This window comes from Amblyomma americanum, chromosome 4, assembly GCF_052857255.1.
Source record: "Amblyomma americanum isolate KBUSLIRL-KWMA chromosome 4, ASM5285725v1, whole genome shotgun sequence".
NCBI classification, from domain to species: domain Eukaryota; kingdom Metazoa; phylum Arthropoda; class Arachnida; order Ixodida; family Ixodidae; genus Amblyomma; species Amblyomma americanum.
The window spans coordinates 150337791-150362472 of record NC_135500.1 but is presented as its reverse complement, the minus strand read 5'-3'; the positions used below and the strand labels follow the sequence as shown (position 1 = coordinate 150362472).

Sequence of the window (24682 nt, the reverse complement as noted above, 5' to 3'; positions counted from 1 at the left end):
GATCAACTGCAAAGCATGATCAAAGATTTGGGCAGGCAGAGCAAGCAGTACGGTTCGTCCAAAAATTAAAATGCAGAAAGGCTAAGCAATGTTCAACAGCCTCAGGAGGGAACAGCACTTTACGATTGGCAGCGAGGCGCTGGAAGTGGTAAACGAAAACATGTATTTCGGGCAGTTAGTGACCGCAGATCCGAATCACGAGAGAGTCAACTCGAACAATAATAAGCAAAGGGTGGAGCGTATTTTACTGGTTCTCTCAGATAATGAATAGCAGCTCACTAATATCCCTGAGGAAAAAAGTTTATCAGAGCTGTATATTATCGGTAATCACTTAGGAGGCTAAAGCGGTGAGGTTACTAATAAGGTTAAACTTAAATTGAGAGCAACGCAGCGAGCTATGGAAAGGAAGATAACACGTGCAACGTTAAGACACAGGAAAAGGGCAGAGTAGGTCACAGAGCAAACCCGAGTTAATAACATCCGAGATGATATTAAGTAGAACAAATGGACTTGCGCAGGGCATGTAACGTGAACGCAGGATATCCGATGGTTGTTTAAGGTAACGGATGGTTACCAAGGGAGGGTAAGCACAGCAGGGGTCGGGTGAACGTTAGGTCGGCGGATGAGATTAAGATATTTGCGGAGATAAGGTGGCCGCAGCTAGCACAGAACAGGGTTATATGGAGTGATATGAAACATGCCTTGGTTTTGTAGTAGGCGTAGTCAGGCGTATGATGATTATGATGTGCAGGCGAAAAACACCTTGTGTAGTGGTACTCATTGTCCACGCATGCCATTGCGCCAATAAAATTCTTCATAATTAGCAGAATTCGTCCTATTGAGCCTGTTCCTTGCTGAACCTGAGACGCACGAACATCTCCAAATTTTCGGTGCCAGCGGTGGAATTTCCAAGCGCTTGGAGCCGATACCTGCCAAACAGAGGTCGCACAGTGGGCGATGCCAGACCCGAGGGCCGGCCTGCGTACAGTGCTTTTCTCCCTGTGGGGCTTCATTCGCGATGTCGGCTTGCTCCACTGGATGCAGCCTGATTTTTCACAATGCTCTTACCACAACCATTTCTTTACGCTGGCCAAAGTTCCATCCTTCTGATTAAAATTTTTTCTCCCTCACTCGAAGAAATATTTCATGACGAAGGGGGAACTCACACTCACTCGCACTTGACAGCTATCCAAATCGACATGAAGGTGGTTACCTGCGCCGCTCTCCGTGCTTACGTGCGCGTGTTCGAATCATTTTCTGAAAAGCCGGCAGTGTTCAAAATAACTCCCTAGCACCGGTTCTTTGTCCTCTGCTCATCGCCCACCTTCGGCTTACTTATGGGCACCCCTCATTGCACGGACCTCGCAGCTGCAATGCACCCATCAAACAGGCGACGAAGGCTGAGATTTGCGTCTGAAAATGGGAATTATGTCTCTCGACCACAAGGGTATAAATAACTTGTCCCTTGCAGAGAGCCTGGATATAATTGCCTTGTGCGTCTACGGCTATAAAGGAAATGAACGGCAAAGTAGAGAGAACCACAAGCACTGCCAGGTTATAGAACATGCCTCACGCGACATGAATGAGTTTTAATGCAGCGCTGCATATCATCTACATCTTCATTTTGCCTTGCCAGCGACTTTTTATCTGTCCGTCCGTCCGTCCACGCGCCTAGAACAAGGACAAATGAAAGACTTCAGTAATGAAGCGGCTCCGAAAAAGCCACTTAGATACAAAACTAGAAGCATGTATGAAGTTTTTCTCATTAAGAAAGCATTAATCCCGTACACCTCTCGATGAAGAGCGACATAAAGAAACGACTACAATCTGTTTCTATTTTGCCCGCTATATTCTTGGATCACATCACAAACAGTTGTTCATTCAAAAGAGTTTTGTTTCGCAAAACTTTTGAAGCCGGGCAACACTGTTTTGCTAATTATCTGTCAAACGTTTACGCATGGCATCAGAGCTGAACAATGCATACCGACGTGAATAATGCGGGACTGGTTTCCCAAAACTTTTTCCAGCCAAAATTCTCTTGAACTACGCAACCGCGTTCAGATGTGTATACCCCGCCTATGCACACCACCCTTTGTTCCCGTTCCAAAGTTTGCCCTTTTTCTCTTATCTTATTGTACACAGTGGTAATAGTCACAACTGGAGGTTTATTTCATTTAGCCGTCCCCTTTGTTTCCATGGAGTTGAATGACAGTACTTTGTGCAGAATCCGGCGTACCTACCTCACAATGGACAGCATTGTTCGCTGAAGTGCCGTAATGGACGCGCTGCAAAAGAAAAAATATGCATTGCCAAACATCGCTTTTTAAAAGCCCAGCCTGTCCGAGTCTGGTGCAGAATTACGAGCGCGTCACCTAATGAGCAAAATATAATTAGTTTCCCAATTGCAGTTACACTTGTAATTTTTTACTAAAGTTTATAGAGCAACTTCTGCACTTTTGCGTTTCAGATTGAAGTTAAGGTGAGTAACTCGGCGAAGAAGAAATGATAAAAATTCATAGTACGCCAGATTTCACAAAAGATTAAAAACAAGAAACAGCAGTGAGATGTCAAACAAGCCGTGAAAATAGTCATTTAATTAGTATCATTCTACAAAGTGAAGCATTTCTGAAAACTGCCAGGTACTGTAACATACTGTCCTTTAATGCAAAAACAATGACATGTGTTCACTTTTACAGTCCGAAAGAAATATTACACCAAGAGGTAATCCAAAGAGAACAAATACGACATTTCATAACAATCTTCCATGACCTAATGACAGCTAAAGACATGTTTTCATTAAAAGATTTATTCGGCAGATGAGTTTATTAATTATGATGTAGTGATGTTTTTCTTTGAGCTTCCTGCGTCCTTCAATGACTCTTCACTTCTCTCTCCTGTTTACATGTTTCCTAATGCCAGGTCTGCACTCGGCCAATGGGAATTTGTAGTTCTTTCCTATGCCTTTCAAAGGAAGGCCTGTGAAAGCATACCGGAAAGGCACCTTTCATGTGAACAAACACTTTCAACATAGAAAGCATTGCCTTGTGTGAATCAGACGCAAGCTTTTTCCGGCCTGCGCTTAGGTCATAAAGTGTTTCGACACAGCTTAAGCAACACGTAGTATCATATCGCCTATAACGAATTGTTCGCTCTTCTGTTTGAATTTATTTATCGACCTAAACCAAAAGCTTATTTTGGATGCCACGATACTTTTAATTGCATTGCTTGTATCAACTTAAGGAACCTAAGCAGTCTCGCCGCCTCAAAACCTCTGTACAGTCGGTATACGTCAAATAGCCCTTCTTCAACATATGACTACCAGAATAAAACCATTATTAGCTGCCACTAATCCCAGCCTACTCCCAGGTTTGCTACCTTCGCCTCCAAAAAACGGCACTTAAACGGCGTGTTGTATGACCTGCCCTTCCAGAGTCCTACAATGGTCTTACCAAAGTTCCACATCCTATATAACTTATTCGAGAAATAAGGCGATCAGTAGATTTTCTAGAGACCAAGTATTTGCTAGCAGCGGAAAACTTCTTGACCCATATTTTGAAGCAGTTAGGACGGCAACATGTACGCGAGGAATTACGCTCATAAAATAAAATTACCTCGATACTTTAGTGATAAATATTTTTGAACAGTCGCTTTTAATTCGCGTCGTTCTTTTTACACTAGAGGTTGCCTCTAACCCTTTTGTGAGAAACTAACTCCCCTCAAGCTCAACGACTATAATATGTGTATGTTTCCTTATTCATTCTTAAAGTGTGTAATAAATATTCGACAAGTGAGCGGCAAACTCTCTTTGGTGGCAACAAAATTTATTCTTAACAACTCACTTCAAATATTTCACAGGAATACAAACCACTTTCCAACTCGCATGAAGGCCTTGTCACCAACAGCATTAAACATACTGTACGTTTCTGACTAACATAAAACACTCCCTACTGTCGGCTTCTTGCGGTTTAAAAACCCAAACGGGTGCGCGGCACCTCCTAGCATGCAACTTGAAAGTATATTTGTTTACATGGCAAGCCATTAAAAACAAGACGTCGCTTGAATGTTTCCTCTCTCTCTCATGTTATTAGGCAGAATTATTTTTATCACGCTATGAAGTCAGTGTAATCTGTTGCAGGCCTTATATATATATATATATATATATATATATATATATATATATATATATATATATATATATATATATATATATATACATATATATATATATATATATATATATATATATATATATATATATATATATATATATATATATATATATATATATATATATATATATATATATATATATATATATATATATATGTGTGTGTGTGTGTGTGTGTGTGTGTGTGTGTGTGTGTGTGTGTGTGTGTGTGTGCGTGCGTGCGTGCGTGCGTGCGTGTGCGTGTGCGTGTGCGTGCGCGTGTGCGTGTGCGTGTGCGTGTGCGTGTGTGTGTGTGTGTGTGTGTGTGTGTGTGTGTGTGTGTGTGTGTGTGTGTGTGTGTGTGTGTGTGTGTGTGTGTGTGTGTGTGTGTATTGTGCTCAACATGCACATAAGTGCTGCCTTGAAATGTAAGGGAAATCACCCGCTTTTACAGTGGGCCACCTAATTTGAGCATTTTAAATAAAGCAGTGAGAATACATATATAATAGAATAGCATGACTATACGCAGCATCATAACTTTAACTAATGCAGCTCGACGAAGCGCACTACAGAATAAAACAATGTCACCTAAGCTGAGTTCCATAAGCATGATTAAGCCGGCAGTGTTGCACAAGGAAAATGCCTTGTCTGAAGACTTACCGCTTAAGGACGAAGCATACAAGATAAGGTAGATTCTTTATCAGCTGGTTCCAAAGCTGCTGATGGATGATAGCCTCTCTTTTTTTACTGAATGCAACATAAGACATTACCCGAGAACTCGAAATAGTATTCGGAACTAATGGTGCGCCAGCACCCTCACATGAGGTGCAACAAGAACAACAATATCCCCGTGTGTCGATGCCACCCATGGGCCTTACGTGCTGCAGAACTGGATTATACCATCGTCCCTCAACTACTCCGCAAAAATATTTTATATAGCGTAGTCTTACTCCTGCAGTGCAGCAGATGGCTAGGTAACGCACGTGGCACCAGCCTTATGAAAATGAAACACTTGCACTTTCTCCATAGAAGTTCTTTTACTGCGTAGGAAGATGACTTTGCCGCCATCTGCCTATGTTTCATATCTGTGTGGACAACTGTGCTGCGTATATTACGTTTTCTGTTTTCTCATGAGATCATTATTTGTTGCAGACTACTTGTTATAAACCGAGCTTTCATGCAGACACGTTTCAAACACCGCTCATTTGTACAGTTCCTCAGTTTCCCCCGCAGGTCTTACACACGTAGACGTCAGTGAAGGGAGCCTGGAAATTGTTCAAGCATAACGGGTAATGTATTCAAGAAAGTGTATTTATTCATCATAAAGCATGAAATACAGACACACAACTTCAGGAAACGCTCAGAAATATCCAGGCTTTTATTGTTCGTAACCCCGCCAGGGTTAATTCTTGCAAGAGCACTTCCGTGGCGATCCATTTCATTGTTTTTGAAGCCACTGCGCAGTTCTTGAGACGAAACCCAAGCCTATAGCTTGGAGTGCACGATAATCATTGACGGGAAAACGGTATTTCTGGTTTTGATGGGGATGATGATGATTAGTTTTAATGGCACAAGAACCGCTCCGACTAAAGAGCATCATGGCTCAAGGCAGTTTTCTGCCTGCAGAAGGTCAGGTCAAAGACCCAGTTGATTCGAATTTTACTCTAGAGAAGATGAGCAACAGGCCAGCGGGATCCTTCTACTAATCCGGAACAGGTGGGGGAACAAACCCCACAACAAACGCTTACGAAACGCCTGCTCAAGCTCTAGGTGCGCGTTGCGGTATGAGGGGCATATCTTGTGTCGAGAACATACGCATGATGTCATTACCTTTGCTAAATGTGCCCGTTCTCCGTGCCACATAGGCGGAAGGGCGCAGACTTATAATCCAATGAGAAAGCGACGGCCCGTTTGCCTGAGGAGGTTTATTGGTGTTGCTTCTGTCCTAGGGAAGAAGCTTTGCGTTCGTTGTGCGATCAGATCAGCTGGCTGAGCACCGTCCCTGTCACACGGCCGTACTGCATGCGGCGTTGGCAACAAGGCTAGTGGCTCCTCTAAGCCCTGACCTGCCTTGCCTCTAATAGATTGTTAACCCCTCCACCGCGTGATGCTTGCGTTGCGATTACTTTACTTCCTCACTAAACGCAAACTAAATGAAGTGTTAGAATTTACGGTGCAACGTGTATGGGGGGCTATCTCTTTCTGTTCATGTGGCGCAAGTGCGCTTTGGTATGGACATCATGGGACATCGCAGCTGATATAAAAAATACACCTTCTAGTAATGCCAATTTTTCCGCTCTGGCGACGGTGATAATTGGAAAGTTTTATTATCAGAGCGTATTTTGAATGAGCTTAATTTGAAGTGAACGTTCAATGGTGCGGTCAGCATAGTATTGAAAGTGTGTCGGCACATTCTGCCAGAACGAATTGTTTAATGAACTTATTGAGCGTAATGTAAAAATTACTCTGAGCTGCGCACTCTAAACAGGCTACTGCGGATGTTTATAAGCGGCACCCATATGTATATTTTAGCGTTTCAATGCCATTTCCTCAGCGAATCACCGCGTTTTCGGTACTCAAGATTTTTCGCTCAGTTGGTTAGGTCGAAATCTCGGAAGAAGTGTGTTCGTTAGCAGGCAATATGAGTCAAATTTTGAATGTGATAAAGCTGACAAAGTACGGCACGAGTCCGATTGAAAAGACCTGCTAAACCTTTTTTGTAAGAGCTAATGGAGGCGTTTCTTGTCGAGTTCCACGTACATCGTGTTCTATTTTTACGACTTCATATATTTTCCTGATTCCTTTAAAGCTTCTTCTTTCATATCTTTATCCACGATATATCATGAAAAGAACACGTCAACAGAATCTTTTAGGTGAGAGGCTGTGACGACCAGTCACACTTATTTCTATTCCTTAGTGTGTGCTTGAGGATGTTTTAAATAAAAAGTCCGTCAAATCAAGAGATTAGTCGTGGTGGCGTAAATATGCTTCCAACTTCCCTGCCACGGTTATTTATCAAAAACTGAGTCAATTTCGATTCCGTGGAATGAACCGCAGCTTCGTTTCTGCCAATTCCAAGGACGGCCCCAACGGTGGAATGTTGATCGTCTGGCCTTCCTCGGGAAGTATGCGAAAACGATGCAGCAACGTCGTCAAGACCAAGAACATTTCGACCATGGCCATTCCTTCTCCAGGACACATCCTTCTTCCTGCAAGATGATGATGATATAATAATATCCTTGAAAATAATAATATGAGAACAGTAATATGTCTGTTTGGATTTTTCGCATAGGAACAAACGGGGATGCTGTAGTTTGCCGATACCTTAACGGCAAGAGCCTTTAGCACCAGCCACCTTAAAAATGTCGTAAACAGAAAACATTGTCACATCAGAATTCATACTAGAAACTATACAAAGCGGCGAATATATAAAGGAAATGGGATTAACTGTCGGTGACTGCATTTTTCATACATCGTTAAAGAAATAATTTTTGTACTTTATCATGCACATTGTGCGCCACTATAGTTTGGATGGAGTTAAATATAAGTTGTGAAGTGAAGTAGGAAAGGTTATGAAGAGCAATTCTATATTATTTTCCTTGAGCGCGGCATTACGATGAATTTTATTTCTTCAAAATTATGATCTTGCATGCGAGTCAGTTAAGACCTTTAATGGCATTACACATTCACAATTCTGAGGTCTCTGACAAAGTACAAAAAAAAACTGAAGAAAAGCTGTGGGACTTACAGAATTCCACTTTTGCTGGTATCTGAAGTCCTTAACGAAGTAAATAAAAGTGTTCTGCCCCTAGCCAATCCCAGCAATCCAAATAATCAAATGTTCTTTTAAACATTTACTTTCGAAACAAGTAATCTCCCGATGAACTGTAGGGTTCAACCACAGTTCGCTCTCATTGAATCAAGCACAGTCACATTAACAACCACTGTATTTTAATTGCAATATCTTTAAGCATTTTTACATGAAAATTCCTGGTTGCTGTCTACATATTTTTGTTACTTTAAATCATATTTGCGCAGTTTACAAGTTTATCACATCATCATGATTAAAATGCACTGAGCAAAAGTACCAAAGACACAAAATTCTTCGGTAGGCACTATAACAATAAGTATGTATGCTATCAAGAGCAAGTCTATGAAATTCCTCAGCAACCTAGCTTTGTCAGCCCCGCTAACACTTCCTAGTGTTTATAAAACTCAGATATTATCACTTGTGGTTCTCTGCACATAATTACTTCTACTTACTTTGTAGATGTAGTTTGTATTTTGTTTGCTTTTTTAGTGGACAGCAGTGTTGAACACCGCACTGTATGATTTTATTTAAGTATAGTATTACTCACCCACTCCTGCCATACATAGCACTCCACTGTGCTGCAGTATGTATAAACAAACAAATAAATAATTAAATAAATAAATAAATAAATAAATAAATAAATAAATAAATAAATAAATAAATAAATTGTAAGGCTAAAGAAGAAGATGCGTCTGATGATTTGAAAACACGAAGACGAGGTGACAGTGCTCTCGAGAGTTTTTTGCCAGCGCTACGCTTGTGTGTCTTTTGCCGATCTAATCCCAGACTGCTGCCGTTGCCGTTCCCGTCGCCCCAGTACCTCGTAACAAACCCCCCGTTACATTTGGTGGAGGTGCCGGGTAAAAACATCGGCCCTGGAGCTCCGTAGTCGTGCTCTCCCGGCGCGCACGATGCCTGAGGACGTCCAACACCAGGCCGCACAAGTGGGCCAGGCTGTCATCTGTGCCGGCTCTCTTCGTCAACGGGACCCGACCATTTTCAGCGGGACTGACGAGAACGATGTGGAAGATTGGCTCACATCGTACGAGCGGGTGAGCGTATACAACAAATGGGACGATGTGACGAAGCTAAACAACGTCATCTTTTATCTCGCCGGTGTGGCTAACCTCTGGTATCGCAACCATGAGGCAGATATTCAAACCTGGTCCATTTTTAAGACTAAATTTGCAGACGTATTTGGTCGACCGGCTGTCAGGCAAGTCCGAGCCGAACAGCGATTGCGTGAACGATCTCAGCAGGCTAGTGAAAGCTTCACTAGCTACATTGAAGATGTCGTCGACTTGTGCAAGCGGGTCAACGCTCGTATGTCGGAAGCCGAGAAGATCCAACACATATTGAAAGGCATCGATGACGACGCTTTTCAGATGCTTCTAGCGCGCGACTTGCGTACCGTTGCTGAAGTCGTCACGCTGTGTCAAAGCTTTGAGCAGTTGCGCAAGCAGCGGATTCTGACACGCCAGCGGCCACAGCAGGTTGAGTCGCTCGCTGGGCTCACGCCTGCTCCTGACCCCTCGCTGCTACAGCAGATTAAAGACTTCGTGCGGGAAGAAGTGGCACGTCAACTTTCCTTTCTGCCGAGCGCTCACGACCGACCATCATATCTGACTCCAGCGCTCCGACATACAATTCAAGAGCAAGTTGCTGAGGCTCTTCCACCGGCTCATCCGTCACCACCTGTCACGGTTCCGCTGACATACGCTGACGTTGTCGCCAGACCGCCTCCTGTCGCGGCTCCAGTGACATATGCCGATGTCGTAGCAAGACCGCAGCCGCCAATCTATAGTGCGCCTCCGGCGCATTTGCGAGGGCCAGTGGCTTACCGACGACCTACTCCAAGGGTCAGCGATTCCTGGCGCACAACGGACAATCGGCCGATTTGCTTCTTTTGTGGTCTCCCAGGTCATGTAGCTCGGCATTGCCGCCGTCGTCTCCCGGACGCGGAAATTCCTCCCCAAGCTCCTGGGTACTGGCCCCCACCGAGTCAGTACTCTGTACCAGCTGCGCCGCCGCAAAGTCGTACTTCCTCGCCGGACCGTTCTACCCTCTTCAGCCGCCGGCCCTCTTCTCCACGACGCCGGTCTATTTCGCCTATGCGACGTCGTCTCACCGCTAACCAGGAGGAAAACTAGGCGCCGCAGTTCCTGAGGCAAGAACTGCGTCCACAACGAACTCCGAAAGGCCTCATCCGTCAGCCGCTAACCTCATTGAAATTTCCGTCGACGGCGTTTCTGTCATGGCGCTTGTCGACACTGGTGCTGCCGTTTCCGTCATGGACGCAAAGCTGTGTAGTTCTTTAAGAAAAGTAATGACGCCAATTGCTGGACTCTCACTGCGCACCGCCAGCGCTCAGAACATCCAGCCGTCAGCAGCGTGTACCGCTCACGTTGTAATCCAGGGGACCATTTATGCCGTCGAATTCGTCGTACTGCCCTGCTGTTCTCATGCTGTTATCCTGGGCTGGGATTTTCTATCGCGCCATGCTGCTATCATCGATTGTGCTCGAGCTGAAGTCGAGTTCTCTCACCTGCCCGAAGCTGTCTTGGACACTGCCCCTCCTGGTGCCTGTGTTAAGGCCCTAGTTGCCGAAGACATTGACCTGCCTCCCTGCTCTTCAGTCCTCGTACCCCTCTCTTGCGGCCCTCTTCGCGACGACACTGTCCTCTTCACTCCGTCCCCTATCTTTCTGCACCGCAAGTGTCTGCCTCTGCCATACGCTGTACTGACTATATCCGCTGGCCTCTCCGTACTGTTCGTGTCTAACCCATTCTCGTTCCCCAGCGCCTTGCGCCTAGGTGAAGGTCTCGGCACGGTACAACCATTCGCGTCTCTGCTCATCCGCGAAGAGACGGACGACGCGCCGCACCTCTCCATAGCCGCACTCAGCCCACCTACTGCTGCGCCCGATCCCTCCTCAACTGAAGCATTCCTTCGCTCCATCGACGACAACCTTCCAGCGCCGCAAAGGGCACAGCTTCTCACTTTACTTAATCAGTTTCGCTCATCATTTGACTCACATCAAAGTTCCTTGGGCCAAACTTCCACTGTCACCCATGCCATCGACACAGGTGACCACGCACCGCTGCGACAACGTCCCTATCGTGTGTCTGTCGCCGAGCGCCAAGTTATTGAAGACCAAGTCAACAAGATGCTCCAGAGCGGCGTCATTCAGCCCTCAAGCAGCCCATGGGCGTCGCCTGTGGTGCTCGTCAAAAAGAAGGATGGCTCCATACGCTTCTGTGTAGATTACCGCCGCCTTAATAAGATTACGCGTAAAGATATCTATCCCCTCCCGCGCATAGACGACGCTCTGGACTCTTTGCAAGGGGCCGAACTCTTTTCATCTCTTGATTTGCGATCCGGGTACTGGCAAGTTCCTATGAAAGAAGCCGATCGCCCCAAAACCGCCTTTGTGACACCGGATGGCTTGTATGAATTTACGGTGATGCCCTTCGGGCTTTGTAACGCCCCCGCGACTTTTGAGAGGATGATGGACACCATTTTGCGCGGACTTAAGTGGAAGACATGCCTTTGCTACCTCGACGACATTGTGGTCTTTTCCCCGGACTTTGACACCCACCTCTCCCGTTTGAAGCACGTCTTGACCTGCCTCTCTGACGCCGGCCTGCAGCTGAACTTAAAAAAATGCCGTTTTGCCGCTCGTCAATTAACCATCTTAGGTCATGTTGTCTCTAAGCAGGGCGTCAGTCCCGACCCAGCGAAACTTCGTGCTGTGGTTGACTTTCCCAAACCTACCTCCATCAAAGACCTGCGCAGCTTCCTGGGTTTGTGCTCATATTTCCGCCGGTTTATTCGCAAGTTTGCGTCCATTGCTGCGCCTTTGACTCAACTGCTGTCTGGAAGTGCGGATTTATCACTGTGGTCTCCAGCGTGCGACGACGCATACACCACCTTGCGCCGTCTCCTCACGGCGCCGCCCATTCTGCGCCATTTCGACTCGGCCGCTCCTACCGAAGTTCACAAGGACGCCAGCGGTGTTGGCCTCGGCGCTGTCCTCGCCCAACGAAAACCTGGCTTTGACGAATACGTCGTTGCTTATGCTAGCCGCACACTCACACCAGCAGAACGCAACTACTCCGTAACTGAAAAAGAGTGTTTGGCGATTGTATGGGCCCTCGCGAAGTTTCGACCGTACATTTATGGGCGCCCTTTTGACGTTGTGACCGACCACCATGCGCTCTGTTGGCTTTGCAACCTGAAAGACCCCTCCGGCCGCCTCGCTAGGTGGGCCCTTCTCTTGCAAGAATATGATATCCGCGTCGTGTATCGCACCGGCCGCAAGCATCAAGACGCCGATGCACTGTCACGCTGCCCCCTTCCAGCCGAGATCGCCAGCCTTTCCACCTCCGACGCTTCTCTGCCCTTGCTTCGCCTCAGCGACATGCCTTCAGCGCAACGCATGGATCCCTGGATCGCTTCCCTTCTCGACTTTCTCGCCAACCCGACGGCTGCTTCACCGTCACGTGCGCTCCGCCGCCAAGCTGCCCATTTTGCGATCCGTGACACCCTACTTTATCGCCGTAACTACAACTCCGAAGGTCGCAAGTGGCTGCTCGTTATTCCACGTCACTTACGCTCGGAGATATGCGCATACTTCCATGCTGCCCCCCACAGCGGTCACGCGGGCGTTTTCAAGACCTACACCCGCATACGGCTGCGCTACTACTGGCGCGGAATGTACACCTTTATCATGAAGTACGTGCGCGCATGCATTCCCTGCCAACGTCGCAAGACACCTCCCCATCGTTCTGCTGCTGAGCTGCAGCCGTTACCATGCCCTCCACGCCCGTTCGACCGCGTTGGCATTGATTTATACGGTCCGCTTCCATACACTGCAGACGGCAACCGTTGGGCTATATAGTAGCGGTGGATCACCTTACACGATATGCCGAAACTGCTGCCCTTCCGGCTGCCACAGCGACGGACGTCACCTCCTTCATTTTGCACCGATTCATCCTTCGCCACGGTGCACCTCGTGAACTGCTCAGTGACCGAGGCCGCGTGTTCTTATCTGAGGTGGTGAAGGCGCTTCTCAAGGAGTGCAACACGATTCACCGAACTACCACCGCCTATCATCCGCAGACCAATGGCCTCACTGAGCGATTTAACCGCACACTCGGAGACATGCTCTCCAAGTACGTTGCTTCTGACCACACGAATTGGGATCTCATCCTTCCGTACGTTACTTATGCGTACAATACCGCTACGCAGTCTACCACCGGATTCTCTCCTTTCTTCCTACTTTACGGCCGCCAACCCTCTGCTACTATCGACACTATCCTCCCTTACCGCCCTGATGAATCCGAATATCGGCCTGTTTCCGACGCCGCGCAACACGCCGAAGCCTGCCGCCAAATTGCCCGGTCACTCACCACTGACACCCAGCATCGCCAGCGCTCCCGCCTCGACCAAGACCAAACCCCACCGAACTACACTTCTGGTGCACTTGTGTGGCTCTGGATCCCTTCAGGAACTCCCGGTCTCTCCTCAAAATTTCTTGCGAAGTATCATGGTCCCTACCGTGTGCTGGAGCGCACCTCTCCGGTTAATTATATCGTGGAACCCCTCACTCCGTCTCCTGATCTCCGCCGCCGAGGACGGGAGACCGTTCATGTCCTGCGCCTCAAGCCCTACTACGACCCCGCCGTCTTGCCATCATCCTAAGTCGCCAGGATGGCTCCTCTTGTCCCCGGGGTGATTGTAAGGCTAAAGAAGAAGATGCGTCTGACGATTTGAAAAGACGAAGACGAGGTGACAGTGCTCTCGAGAGTTTTTTGCCAGCGCTACGCTTGTGTGTCTTTTGCCGATCTGATCCCAGACTGCTGCCGTTGCCGTTCCCGTCGCCCCAGTACCTCGTAACAAACCCCCCGTTACAAAATAAATAAATAAATAAAATCTTGTTTGATTGACCTACAGAGATTATAGCATGCTCAGTCTGAGACAGCACTTATTCAGAACCTCGTATCGTACTTATTAAGATAATTTTTTTCAGTTTTTTGCGTTCCCGCTAAAACTGGTTTTGATTAAGGGAACAGCCGTCAGTATTTTAAAATTGAATTACCGTTGTTGATGCCGAACATGAGTATTGTGTGCTTTGTTTTGTTTTTTACTCCTAAGACTGGAAAGTAATGTCGTAAAACGTACGTTAGTTTTAATAGCACATAGCTAACACGCTAAGCATGCACACCAGCGAGCAACCGGCGTGTTCTGTGCCCTTTATGTATTTTCTAACCGTACCTGTTTCACTCCTCTGCTTTTTAATGTAGTTTCGAGAGAAGCAGTTAGTTACCATGTGCACAAATCTGCTTCACGTCACGGTGGCGTGGCTTTGTGACCCATATTTTGCAACAGGAAATATTCGCATGTGCATAAGGCAAGAAGACTTTCAAGAACTACCCTGCAATCAAATGCTTTTGCCGAGCTCATCATCTACAACAGTGAACCAATGAATTCGCTGGGATGCACTTCAACTCCTTCTCAGAGAGTCTAGCTCTGATATCTCTATAAACAAAGCAGCTGTCATAAGAAGTCTAGAAAGTTGCCTTCTGTGTATAGTTTGTACATCACTAGATGAAGGCATTACAGTGCAGTGCTTAGTCTTCATCTAGCAACCTACATCCCCGTTTGAATCACCATTGTTCGTGCCTCAGCCATTGTTTTATAAAAAGTATGGGATAAGTGAATAGATTCAGCTGATATTGATGTAATGTCTGTCTGTTGCAAAGTAAAACAAAATTTTGAAACCAAATCACCTGACTGGGCATTCCCAAAGCCTTCCTAATGGTCCGAAGTTTCATGGTTTAGCACATGTATTGCAGGTTATAGCAGAAAAAGAAACAATTTTGCACACGTATGAAGCAGTTTTAATGCAGATTTTCTGCAACCCTGTGCAGTGGCTCCATCACTTCGGCACTAAACCGCAGAACGCATGTATGTGTGTTCGTTCCTTCCTCTGTGACGTCCCTTGTGCTGTTCCACCATAATGAAAAAGTACCCACTAGCCCGGCAACTCGCTCTTCAGAACGCATGTTCATGGTACTGGACACAGGCCGCGGCAGCAGCATGTCACTAAAAATGAAAGGGGAAAATATCCGGTATTTTGCTATACCCGCGCATGATAAAGAGCTCCAGGTCATCATCATCATCGTCATGAGCTTGTGTATGCCCACTCCAGTGGAAAGGACTCTCGCATGTCTCTCCAATTAACACTGTCTTTTGACAACTTCGGCCACCCTATCAAGGTTCCTAAGCCACGAACTGCGATGATCCATGGGCCATGAAGCATCGTGATGTTAAACCCACAATCCGAGGTCTGCTCAGTCTCGAAGTGTAGAGATGCAGAAATAACGTCTTTTCTTTTTTTCATGCAAATTCAATCACATGTTTCTAGGGAAGGACGGATGGACGGGCAGAAGTTAGCGCTTGGGGTCTGAACTCCTCTATCTGTCCGTGTGTATGCTCTAAACATTTACTATTATGTGTCCCCTTTGAAAAGGCACGTTGCCGGGCGCCACCAGCCTCTAATACATTTATTTTATATCAAATTCTTTTCTTAACCAATATCAATGTTATAAAATTAACTCTTCTCCTATGCTAAACTTTAAAACTTTTTCAGGATGTAGCGACTTTCACACCAGAAACTCTGTTCTTAGGATCCTTCCCGCCTTTTAACCCTCTAGCGCACAAGGTAAGCCTGGATTGTCATGAGCCCATTCGCAATTCTCGCTCTTGAAGATTCTTGGTCGAAGTATGTTTTCTGGCACCATGCGTCTGCTGTAAGAAAAGTAGGGCCTGTCCAAAGCATTTATTTTTTCGGTTTGCAGATGGCAAAATTAATGTCTGCAAAATGACCTTATCGCCACTATTTTTCAATTAAAAAAAATGCGTGTGTTACAGGATTAAATCGCCAAGTTCGTAACCATTCTGCGTGACCTGTACAATTAAAACACACATCACCTTCGTTATCCCTAAGCACTTCTTCCTTAGAGATGCTGATCTGGCCGGCATCGATGTCGCGACTTATAGCGTGATAGTACTGCCATACACTCTAAATATTATCTCTCTGGGTAAATATTGATTTATTCTACGCGTCCTAAGCAACCCTAATCTCGCTTGAAACAATAATCCAAGTGCTCTCTCTTGAATAAATGCCATAAACTGATAGCTTTCTAGTTTCGCTTTTTTTCATTCGTAGTAGGCTCCCGTCAAGTTTACGTAGTTCTTATCGCGCTACCGCTTTCACCCTCTTTTTAACACCCGTTATCATCCCGATTAGATTTCCAATTCTCTTCTTCCACTCTAAGTCAAAGCTCTTTCTAAAATACCTAAAGGCATTAGCTGCCCATTCTTTTTTTTCATTTTTTCCGCAACCTTTCTTGATTTTACTCTGTACTTCTTGGGCTTCCAACGATTCTGATCCCGAATCACTGCGCACTGCCTCATTAGTGGTGTTGCCGGAAGCACATTATGCTAATCTCCCGACCATTGACTGGTTTAGTTCAGCCCCGCTTGTACTTCTACCTTTCGGCACAAAGCCGCATTCGGGCAAAGTAAGCCCTCGCGCCACTGCTCCTTCCCAGGTACCTCTCAGAACTTCATTCTTATTGTATTCCCACAACTCTCTGTTCTCAATTATGAACCACAGTTCTGTGGTTCATTACCGCAGTATTTCTCTGGGTATTCTGCCCTTATAATACAAGCAGCTCATTTGTGATATCGTTGGATATCATTAGGCCTTATTTATTCTTTTTGACTGTAAAGTATTGACCAACACTCTCGGTTCCACAAATATTCAGGTGGGACAGTATTTATTTGGCTTTCAGCGAAAGGTGTAATATCGTCCGCGTATTTTAAACTCCGAACAGTCTGATCCTCTATTATTCCGCCAAGGTTATAATGTAACCATCAAGCTACATTTCTGTGACCTTCTTGATATTTTACGGTGTAAATAACGAACACCAGCACTGATAGCGAGCAACCCTGCCTTAATCCCTGTTGACCTTCAGCACTACCTCCGCTTCTACTCAGCCATTGCTATCTTAACACTTATTATTCCAGTACCTCTCTTTAAAAAGTTCTATTATCCCAATCACTTCATCAGTGTGTATATTTCACAGGTGGTGCCAGTTTACGTTGTAGTACCCAGCACTGATGCCCGAAAAAAGCTAGAAAGAAAAACCTGTCTATTCTCTTATGAGCTATTTTTGCTCGAAGCTTTAACTTTATTGTTTTTAAAATTCAGAATAGCAGCGCCTCATAGCGCTCGCCGCGCGAAACAGCAAAGACGAAAAGCACAGGCCTGCAATCTTCGGCATGCGCGTCGCTCGTCTATCGGCGCATGTCAAAGCAGCCGCGGCGCCCACAGCGAACGAAGCTATGGCTATCACACAGAGAGGACGAATTGCCAGAGGGCGCCGTTGAAACTTGGGTACAAGTAGTGCTCAGAAACCGGCGAGTAAGTTGTTGCGAGGCCAGGTTTTTTGAAAGAACAAAGAAAGAGATGAAGTCCGGTAATCTACATCAAACGAACCTTCTGAACGATTCTAAATGGTGTGAGCCGCGCCGGCGCGAAGCCAATTTCTTTCTTGGTTCTCGGCTTGGACCACTCCGCCATCTCCGCGATATTACAGAAGATGATTTTGACCGGTATTTGAATGCATGAACCACGCCTATGTGCTTCGCGGCAGTGGCGTTGCATTGGATGAGTGGAGCGAGATAGTTCGAGAGCCAGCACGCGTCTACAGAATCTGGATTGTAACGTAGGCTGCACGACGAAGCAGAGAAACACTCGACCGCTCGGATTGCGGCAGCACCATACAGATGCACGCTATCGCGTGAATGGACCGAAAGTGTCTTGCTTAGTGAAGAACAACACCACTAAGAACACCTCGGTGACACTCATTTAAAAAGTGTGGCCGGTGTAGCAATTAATCGTTTTCACAGCATGGGACGCACCCGACTCGAAGTGCGTATCTCCAAAGGAGTTTTCACGGCCATCGTTGTGCAGCATGATACGTCTGATTCAGTGGATGCAGTGGGCGTTGCTACACTAAATCAGGATCGGTCAAGAGGATTGTGACGTCAATTATTGAGCTGTGAAAAAAAATGATCAAAACTCAGGTTTAACCGTGACTATGCGGCATAACTGGAAAGTCATTATGACATATAAGGATGTGAAGCGAAGTAATTACGATGAAAAGAAAATTGGAGTACTTAGTTGGGAATCAAATCCGCGAACCTTTGGTTGAGACTCAGACACTTTAACCCAAGGTCACTGAGGAAGGTTTGTTCTACTAGATTAAAAGGAGAACTTGTGTGTCTTCTAGTGTATCACATGCTCCAGATGCCTACTCACGTATGATAATGAGTGTGTGTAAATAAAAGAGGTACTGATTAAGAAAGTAGCAAATAACCAATAACGCTGTTGCGACATACCTTAAGGCGGACATTAACTGTCCCCCTCACTTTTACTTTCTAATTTACAAATGTAATCATTAAGAAATTGTTCAAACTCTCTTGTCCCTAAATTCGCATTCGACTTTTTTTCCTTTCCTTATTCTCTCGATGCCTTTCTCCATGACTTCAGATAACGAAGCATTGCCACTTTGTTGTCAAAAATAAAGCGCGCTGTGGCCAGTACAACATATAACATCGTTACTTGGCTTCTGTAATGCGTCGGATCTGAAACCGGATGACTTATTTAAAGGAAGCAGACTTGGAAACAAATATTGCATGTTAATAATTTTTATCGTGGGAAAAAAATAGCAGGAGACACTTAAGGTGCTCCATAAGGGTATGACACGATAGCATTAGTGGGTTAATGCCATATATATGCGGGATTATTCATTCTCTACATTACATTAATTGTGTTGTTTCACCTTTTAAACATCAAGCCCTTATCTAATACGACGCATTATAAATAGCTCAGCGTTTATTTTTCAGCTTACCTAAACAGAAGAAAATAGATCGAACACAATTCGACAAAGCCATCACGAATGTTAACGCTTGTAAACAGGAATTTTCGAAATACTCCTCAGAAAGATAAAAAATTTTATATTTCACTAATATTAAACCAACTATGAAGTATGCCTGTGTACTCCATGTCGGCATCCTTGTGCTGGGAGCCATCGTGCTGTGCTGGAACGCGTTCAGAATCATGAAGCGAGGTTCGTTAATAAGTATTGTTTTAATGTTTGTAGTAGCTATATCAAACAGGAACTGAACTCGGACTCTCTACAGAAGCACCGATTGCTTATTAGGTTGGAATTTCTCTACCGCCTCTATTTCAATAAAACCAGTCATAAAACTAAAGCTTATTTAGTGCCATCGTATTTCTCATCCAGAAGGTGCGACCACGAATGGAAAATACGCGAGTCAAAATGCTGCAGTGATCCTTTCAAGCGCTCCTTTTTTCCGCAAGCCATCAATGAATGAAAGAAACTGCCCCATCGTGTTGTCGAATACCTGTCCAGGGCTATGTTCCGAGCGCTGTTATCGGCCTTTGCTCAACGTTCAGTTGCTGTTTACTAATTTTTCCTCCTTCATGTTTTTTTTTTCTAATTGACAGAAATTTGATGGATGTCGATGCACAGTTGGCGCTCCTTTTTTTGACATTCCTTGTATCTTGTGCAAATGTTTAGCCCCTGCCGTATGTTAGAATTGTGTGTGTAAATGTTCTCCCTGTAATTATACCTTCATGAAGCGGCAGAAAATTTTTATAAATTCCTGCGAGTCCTCATAAAACCGCTGGCGCAGTGCTGCAGCTGTTAAGCGATGCCGCTACCCTGCGATGGTAGGTGCTGCCACCCCTTGATCTTTTTAGACCCAGGCTGCTTTTCCCAAGCAATCACTTACAACTGGTCATTGATTTAACTGTTTCGCTGATTTAACTGCTGGCAATCAGGTGGGGAGGTAGTGATGACGCCACAAGGTCATTTGACCTATGAAAACGTGACTATATCACGTGACCAGTCAATGTTTCTGACACGTAGGGCTGCGCGAGCCTCAGCAAGCTTTTGTGCCCCAGGTTGGCTATAAGCTGGCCACTCTGAGTGTACAGGTAGGCCACCTGGGCCAGCCTTCGCCAACCAATTTTTCACTCACAACGCCGACGACGACTACGCCAGATATTCTTGCACAATGGGAGCCTGAATGCTTTCGCGTTAAAGGTTGGAACTGTCAGTATAATAGAGGGCCGGGAGTATGCAGACTTTCCCAAGACTGCAGTGATACTCTGAAATTTTCTCTTCGAAATATCGAAGGTTCGCTTACAGTAGTGACATTTGAACCTGTACGTCTGTGGATACACGTTGGTTTCAGCGTACGAGCTTGAAATCTCCATTTCGCAATAAGAACCCCTTTTAAACATGGTAACACTGACCACGTTTATAGGCTCAGGTGTTTGAAAACGAAATTGCCCCCGAAAAGGTACATGGGGGGTTTGCGCAGTCTCCTCCAAGCGCACACCGCTGATAAAGCCGGGCGCCCATCCGAGGGGACGCTTGTGCCCATTTCTAGCGGTGGGTCACCGGCGGTGCGTCTCGAACCAACCACCTCGCACAGCCAAAGCGGACGTTCGGACGACTAAGCCACTAGGAACGACTTGTCCTGTGCCGCCATATGCCATCAAATACGGGAGCAGTCGCCCCGTTGAGCTGGCCTGCGAAGCAGGTTTTTCGCGGTTGATCGTTTCATTGTGCCCAAGGAAAATAAATTTAAAAAGAAATTAACGGTTTTAGGTGATATAATAAATTGAGCAATGACATGCATTACTAAGAGGAAACATTTGGCAACTTCGCAAATTCCACCCTTGATTTTTAGGCTTAGCTGTCAATGGCTGCAATCACGGATCATTTTTCGCTGATACAGGGTCAGAAAGCTAAAGACGTGTTAGTCATTTGAATGCAGGAGTTTAGTACAGTTGCACTCCAATTTCATGAACTTTATAAACTGAAACGGCTTTCGATTATGAAGCGCTTTTGTTTAAAGGCTGTCGAAAAAGTTTTTAATTTTTTTCACATTGCTGACCGTTAAAAGTAGATCATGGTGACAATCCGAGGATGTTCATGAAACCTAAAACTGGGTATAATATGTCTAATTAGAAAACGTGCGATCCGAAGTAATCTAAGCCGTCAGCAGAATGACGAACGACAGAATAAAAAGCGGTATACTCTCCCGCTTCATTGCACCGTACTACCATGCCACTGGGAGTGAAATTGATATGAAAAGACATGTGAAAATTTTAAAGGTATTAGGCTACAATGCAGCCTCTATAAGCCAGCATCAGCCGTGCTCCTAAGTCCCCCGGAATACATAAGCGCCTACTCCCACAGTATTACGCAACACATCTCTCCAAGCCAGCATAACAGCATAGTTGACAAAGAAAACTCACCAACAGAAAAATTGAGCAACCCTTCAGGTCTCGTTGTCTGCGCTGTTCCATCCGGCTTCAAGAAGCGCGAAGGATCAAATTTATCCGGATTGGTCCATAGTTTCGGATCCCTGTGCACTGCGAGTAGGTTTGGGAAGACCATCGTGCCTTTGCGAACTTGGTATTCTCCCAACTTCGTGTCTTCTCCGGTTCTGAAAAGAGGAAATTAAAATTCTAGTTGTCTCGCACTCGCCACGTTCTTTCGATAACTCCTGAAACAGGTTTGTGATTAGATTAAGGCAATTTATGAAAAGTTGGATATAGTATCCACCAAGTGTCATATGCTTCAGCCATCAGACAAGAAAGTACAGTATCCTCCCTAGTCATAGCCGGCAATCAAGCCAACAGCTGCGTGCGATGATATCACCCCCTCCTTGCACGCCACTAGCCAGTTAACCACATCATGCGCTCGCAGTCGTAGACGCTGCTTGCTGATGTTTTTTGTGGTGCGAAAGTAGTATTCAGATGGGTAAACCCCGAACAAGATCTTGCAATGTTTCTATGATTGCGTACAAAGATGCAATATCTTACCATGCCTATGATAATTCTCCTTGCGGGTGCTCGATGCGTTAAATGCGATGTGCGCGTTTACTAAGAAGGTAAGTCCTCAGGACGTATTGCGGCCAGCTTACATCTTTGCACACGGCTCACGGGTCTCGAATATGGAGCAGTACTGACGAAAAGATCTATTCAGCAGTTTCCAAACAGTTCTCGGAAGCGTTGCCCGTCCATAGCGCCGTCGTCGGAGCAGTATTTTGTACTTCAAAACTCCCCATCCGTCAGCCTTCAGCTCTGAATTTCGTCTGCGTCTTTTCTTTGCCTAGTGACCATAAAAGCCAGTGAAAAATGGGACCCTTGTCGAATAGACCCTCAGGAATGCCTCAGCAAAGTGAGCCAAAACCTGAATCGCCTGAGAGATTGGCAGAGGGGGAAATTACATTGTGCCGATAATACTTCTATTCTTTTCTCAAGGATAAGGTCAAAATTCCAGTCATTTTTGCTCGTATTACCATTGTACAGAAATAAGGCCTACATTCCCGCCTTACTTCCTGCGCTCCATCGCAAAAAGACAATTTCCCTTCATCTTTTCTACCCTTCTATTAGCATTATGACTGCAGGTTTAGAGGCGATCAACTCAATACCACTTGCCCCTGCATTAGGTGATCTAGTGCACGCTAGAAATCCGGAGCTTCTCGACGTTAGTCTGGAGCATTCAGCTACGGCGTACTAATCCACGTGTACAACATTAGTGGAAAGAACATACCACATAGGATTTATTTCTGGGCCATGCTTGTGGCTCATTGGGCATCACCAGCACTTCAAATTGTTTCAAGGCAGCAAAAAATCTCGTCCTCAGCCCAGATCGTTAATGCAGTCAGCACTTCCACAGATGCTACAAGAACACCACAGCAAAGCTTAAAAGCAAATCTCCTGGGTTTCCTTCTTTTGAAATAAACGCTACCTTAAGGAAGTTGAACCACACACAAGAAAAAACTTAACTTTTACATCCGTGCCTGATCACATAGCCACCATTCCTCGGTGTCTAAAGCACACGGAGTAGCCTTACCCTCGTGGTATGTTGAAAGGTGCGGCCACTTTCCAGCGGAACATCTCCCATATCGTCGCCATGGTGAGCGGCATGCGCGTGTGGTCCTCCCACTTGGGCGAGCGGTAAAAGCCCACCACAGAGTCAATCTCCTGATGAAGCTCGGCTTGCAGCGTGTCCGTGCGGGCGGCTAGGTTCAGCAGGGTCCAGTGCATGTACAGGGGGCCTGAAGTTGCTGCGCCCGTCAGCAGGTCCACAATGTTGCCGATGAGGGCGTCCGCTGCGAATATCATAACCCCCACTCATGGATGTACGATAAGATATGGTAGTTTCGTGAATGTTGCAACAAGCTTGGTACAGCTTGTGTTGTTATTTTTGCCAGCAACAGCAACAAAGTGCATGCTGCAAGAAATTTCGTGGTTTCAACATCGATTATAGAACGCCTTCAAGTTTACGTCAGCTGAGGATTTCATTATGTATGATGCATTTCTGAACGTCCTTTTCCTTTATTTTTTATAATGCTCCTTTTTTGTTTAAACGTTTCCTAAAGTACCTTTACTACTATTTGACCATCGAAGAAAAGATCGTGCAAGGATAATATATTGCGCATCATAAAACACAAACTTAAGCGAAGACTTGTCGGAGCTAGTTTATCATTACTGCTGCAGGAACTCCTTGAGCTCAATTATCGTAAAACATACGGACAGAAGTAGGGATGAGCATTAACGAGAGCACGTGCCGGAACTGCGCAGTCTCGCCCATGTTAAACGTTTCTTTCTTTCACCGCGTGATGTAATCTTTACGACGAATGCGTTCCTTCGAGGAAAATCGGCAGATGAAGCGGACGTAAACGCTAAACTCGACCGCTAATTACCTCGGAAGTAAGGGCTGTTTTCTTTAGCAGCCTCCCGCATCCTTTCCGTGTAGATGTCTATGTAGCTGTTTTGACGTTCACCAGGTTTGAATTCGTTGTTGGCCTCGACTAATTGTCTGGGGAAAAAAGCAAAGCAATAAAACGTGAGTATTCTGCTGTTCCCTGTTAGTATTTAGGGCTGCTTAAAATGACTGAGCACGTAGTGAAATAGATCATGCAATGTTTAGATGTAGTTCGGAGACTAAGACACTCGTAAATGTAGTTTCCTTGCGTATCACAAGCTTCTCCGCTTATTGTTTCACTCGGTAGTCAGAGACAACGTAGACTATCTTGTAACAAATCTTTTGAGATATCAGCTACCAGGAGATCCACTTCTCTTTTGAACATCCATCAAAAAATTAAGTTCTGCTTAGAGCAGCTGGAGAAATATTGCACGCTTAATGTGAGGTGCATTCTGATAACCTCAAAACATAGCTGGTTTCAAGTTAGCAAGTACCGGTGAAAGACCTAAGAAGAGACCTACATCAGAATTTTGCCTAAGCGCAAGCAGCAAAGCAGCAACAATAAAAAACGCTTTAGACTCTTTCTTTGTTCTAAAAAGGCAACGGTAGCTTGAGTGTAGTAATTATCCAGAATACGACTGAGATAGAAAACGATGGGACGCATTTAACCGTAAATTTCGCCCTAAGTTCTGTAAATTCGTACCTTTTCAATCTGGGCACTCCGTAAAAAATATTCGTAGTACCAAAGCCTCGAGGTTAATTTTTCATCTTGAATTTAGCCTATCGTGTCCTTGTAAGATCAATAACTCACTTGGACAATCGGCGTGCACAGTG

General features: G+C 45.4%; 1 protein-coding gene across 1 annotated transcript in view; it reads right to left on the bottom strand.

Annotated features, from left to right (window-relative positions):
- Window positions 1–5510: 5510 nt before the first annotated feature.
- The window catches only part of LOC144128529 (cytochrome P450 2H2-like), a 51130-nt gene continuing 31958 nt past the window's right edge, over window positions 5511–24682 (bottom strand). The window contains exons 6-9 of the mRNA XM_077661975.1: window positions 23847–23962; window positions 22994–23252; window positions 21388–21578; window positions 5511–7356 (exon numbers count right to left, since the gene is read on the bottom strand). Coding sequence (XP_077518101.1) covers window positions 7175–7356; window positions 21388–21578; window positions 22994–23252; window positions 23847–23962 — 748 coding nt within the window. The 3' untranslated portion in view covers window positions 5511–7174. The remainder of the gene's footprint in view (window positions 7357–21387; window positions 21579–22993; window positions 23253–23846; window positions 23963–24682) is intronic.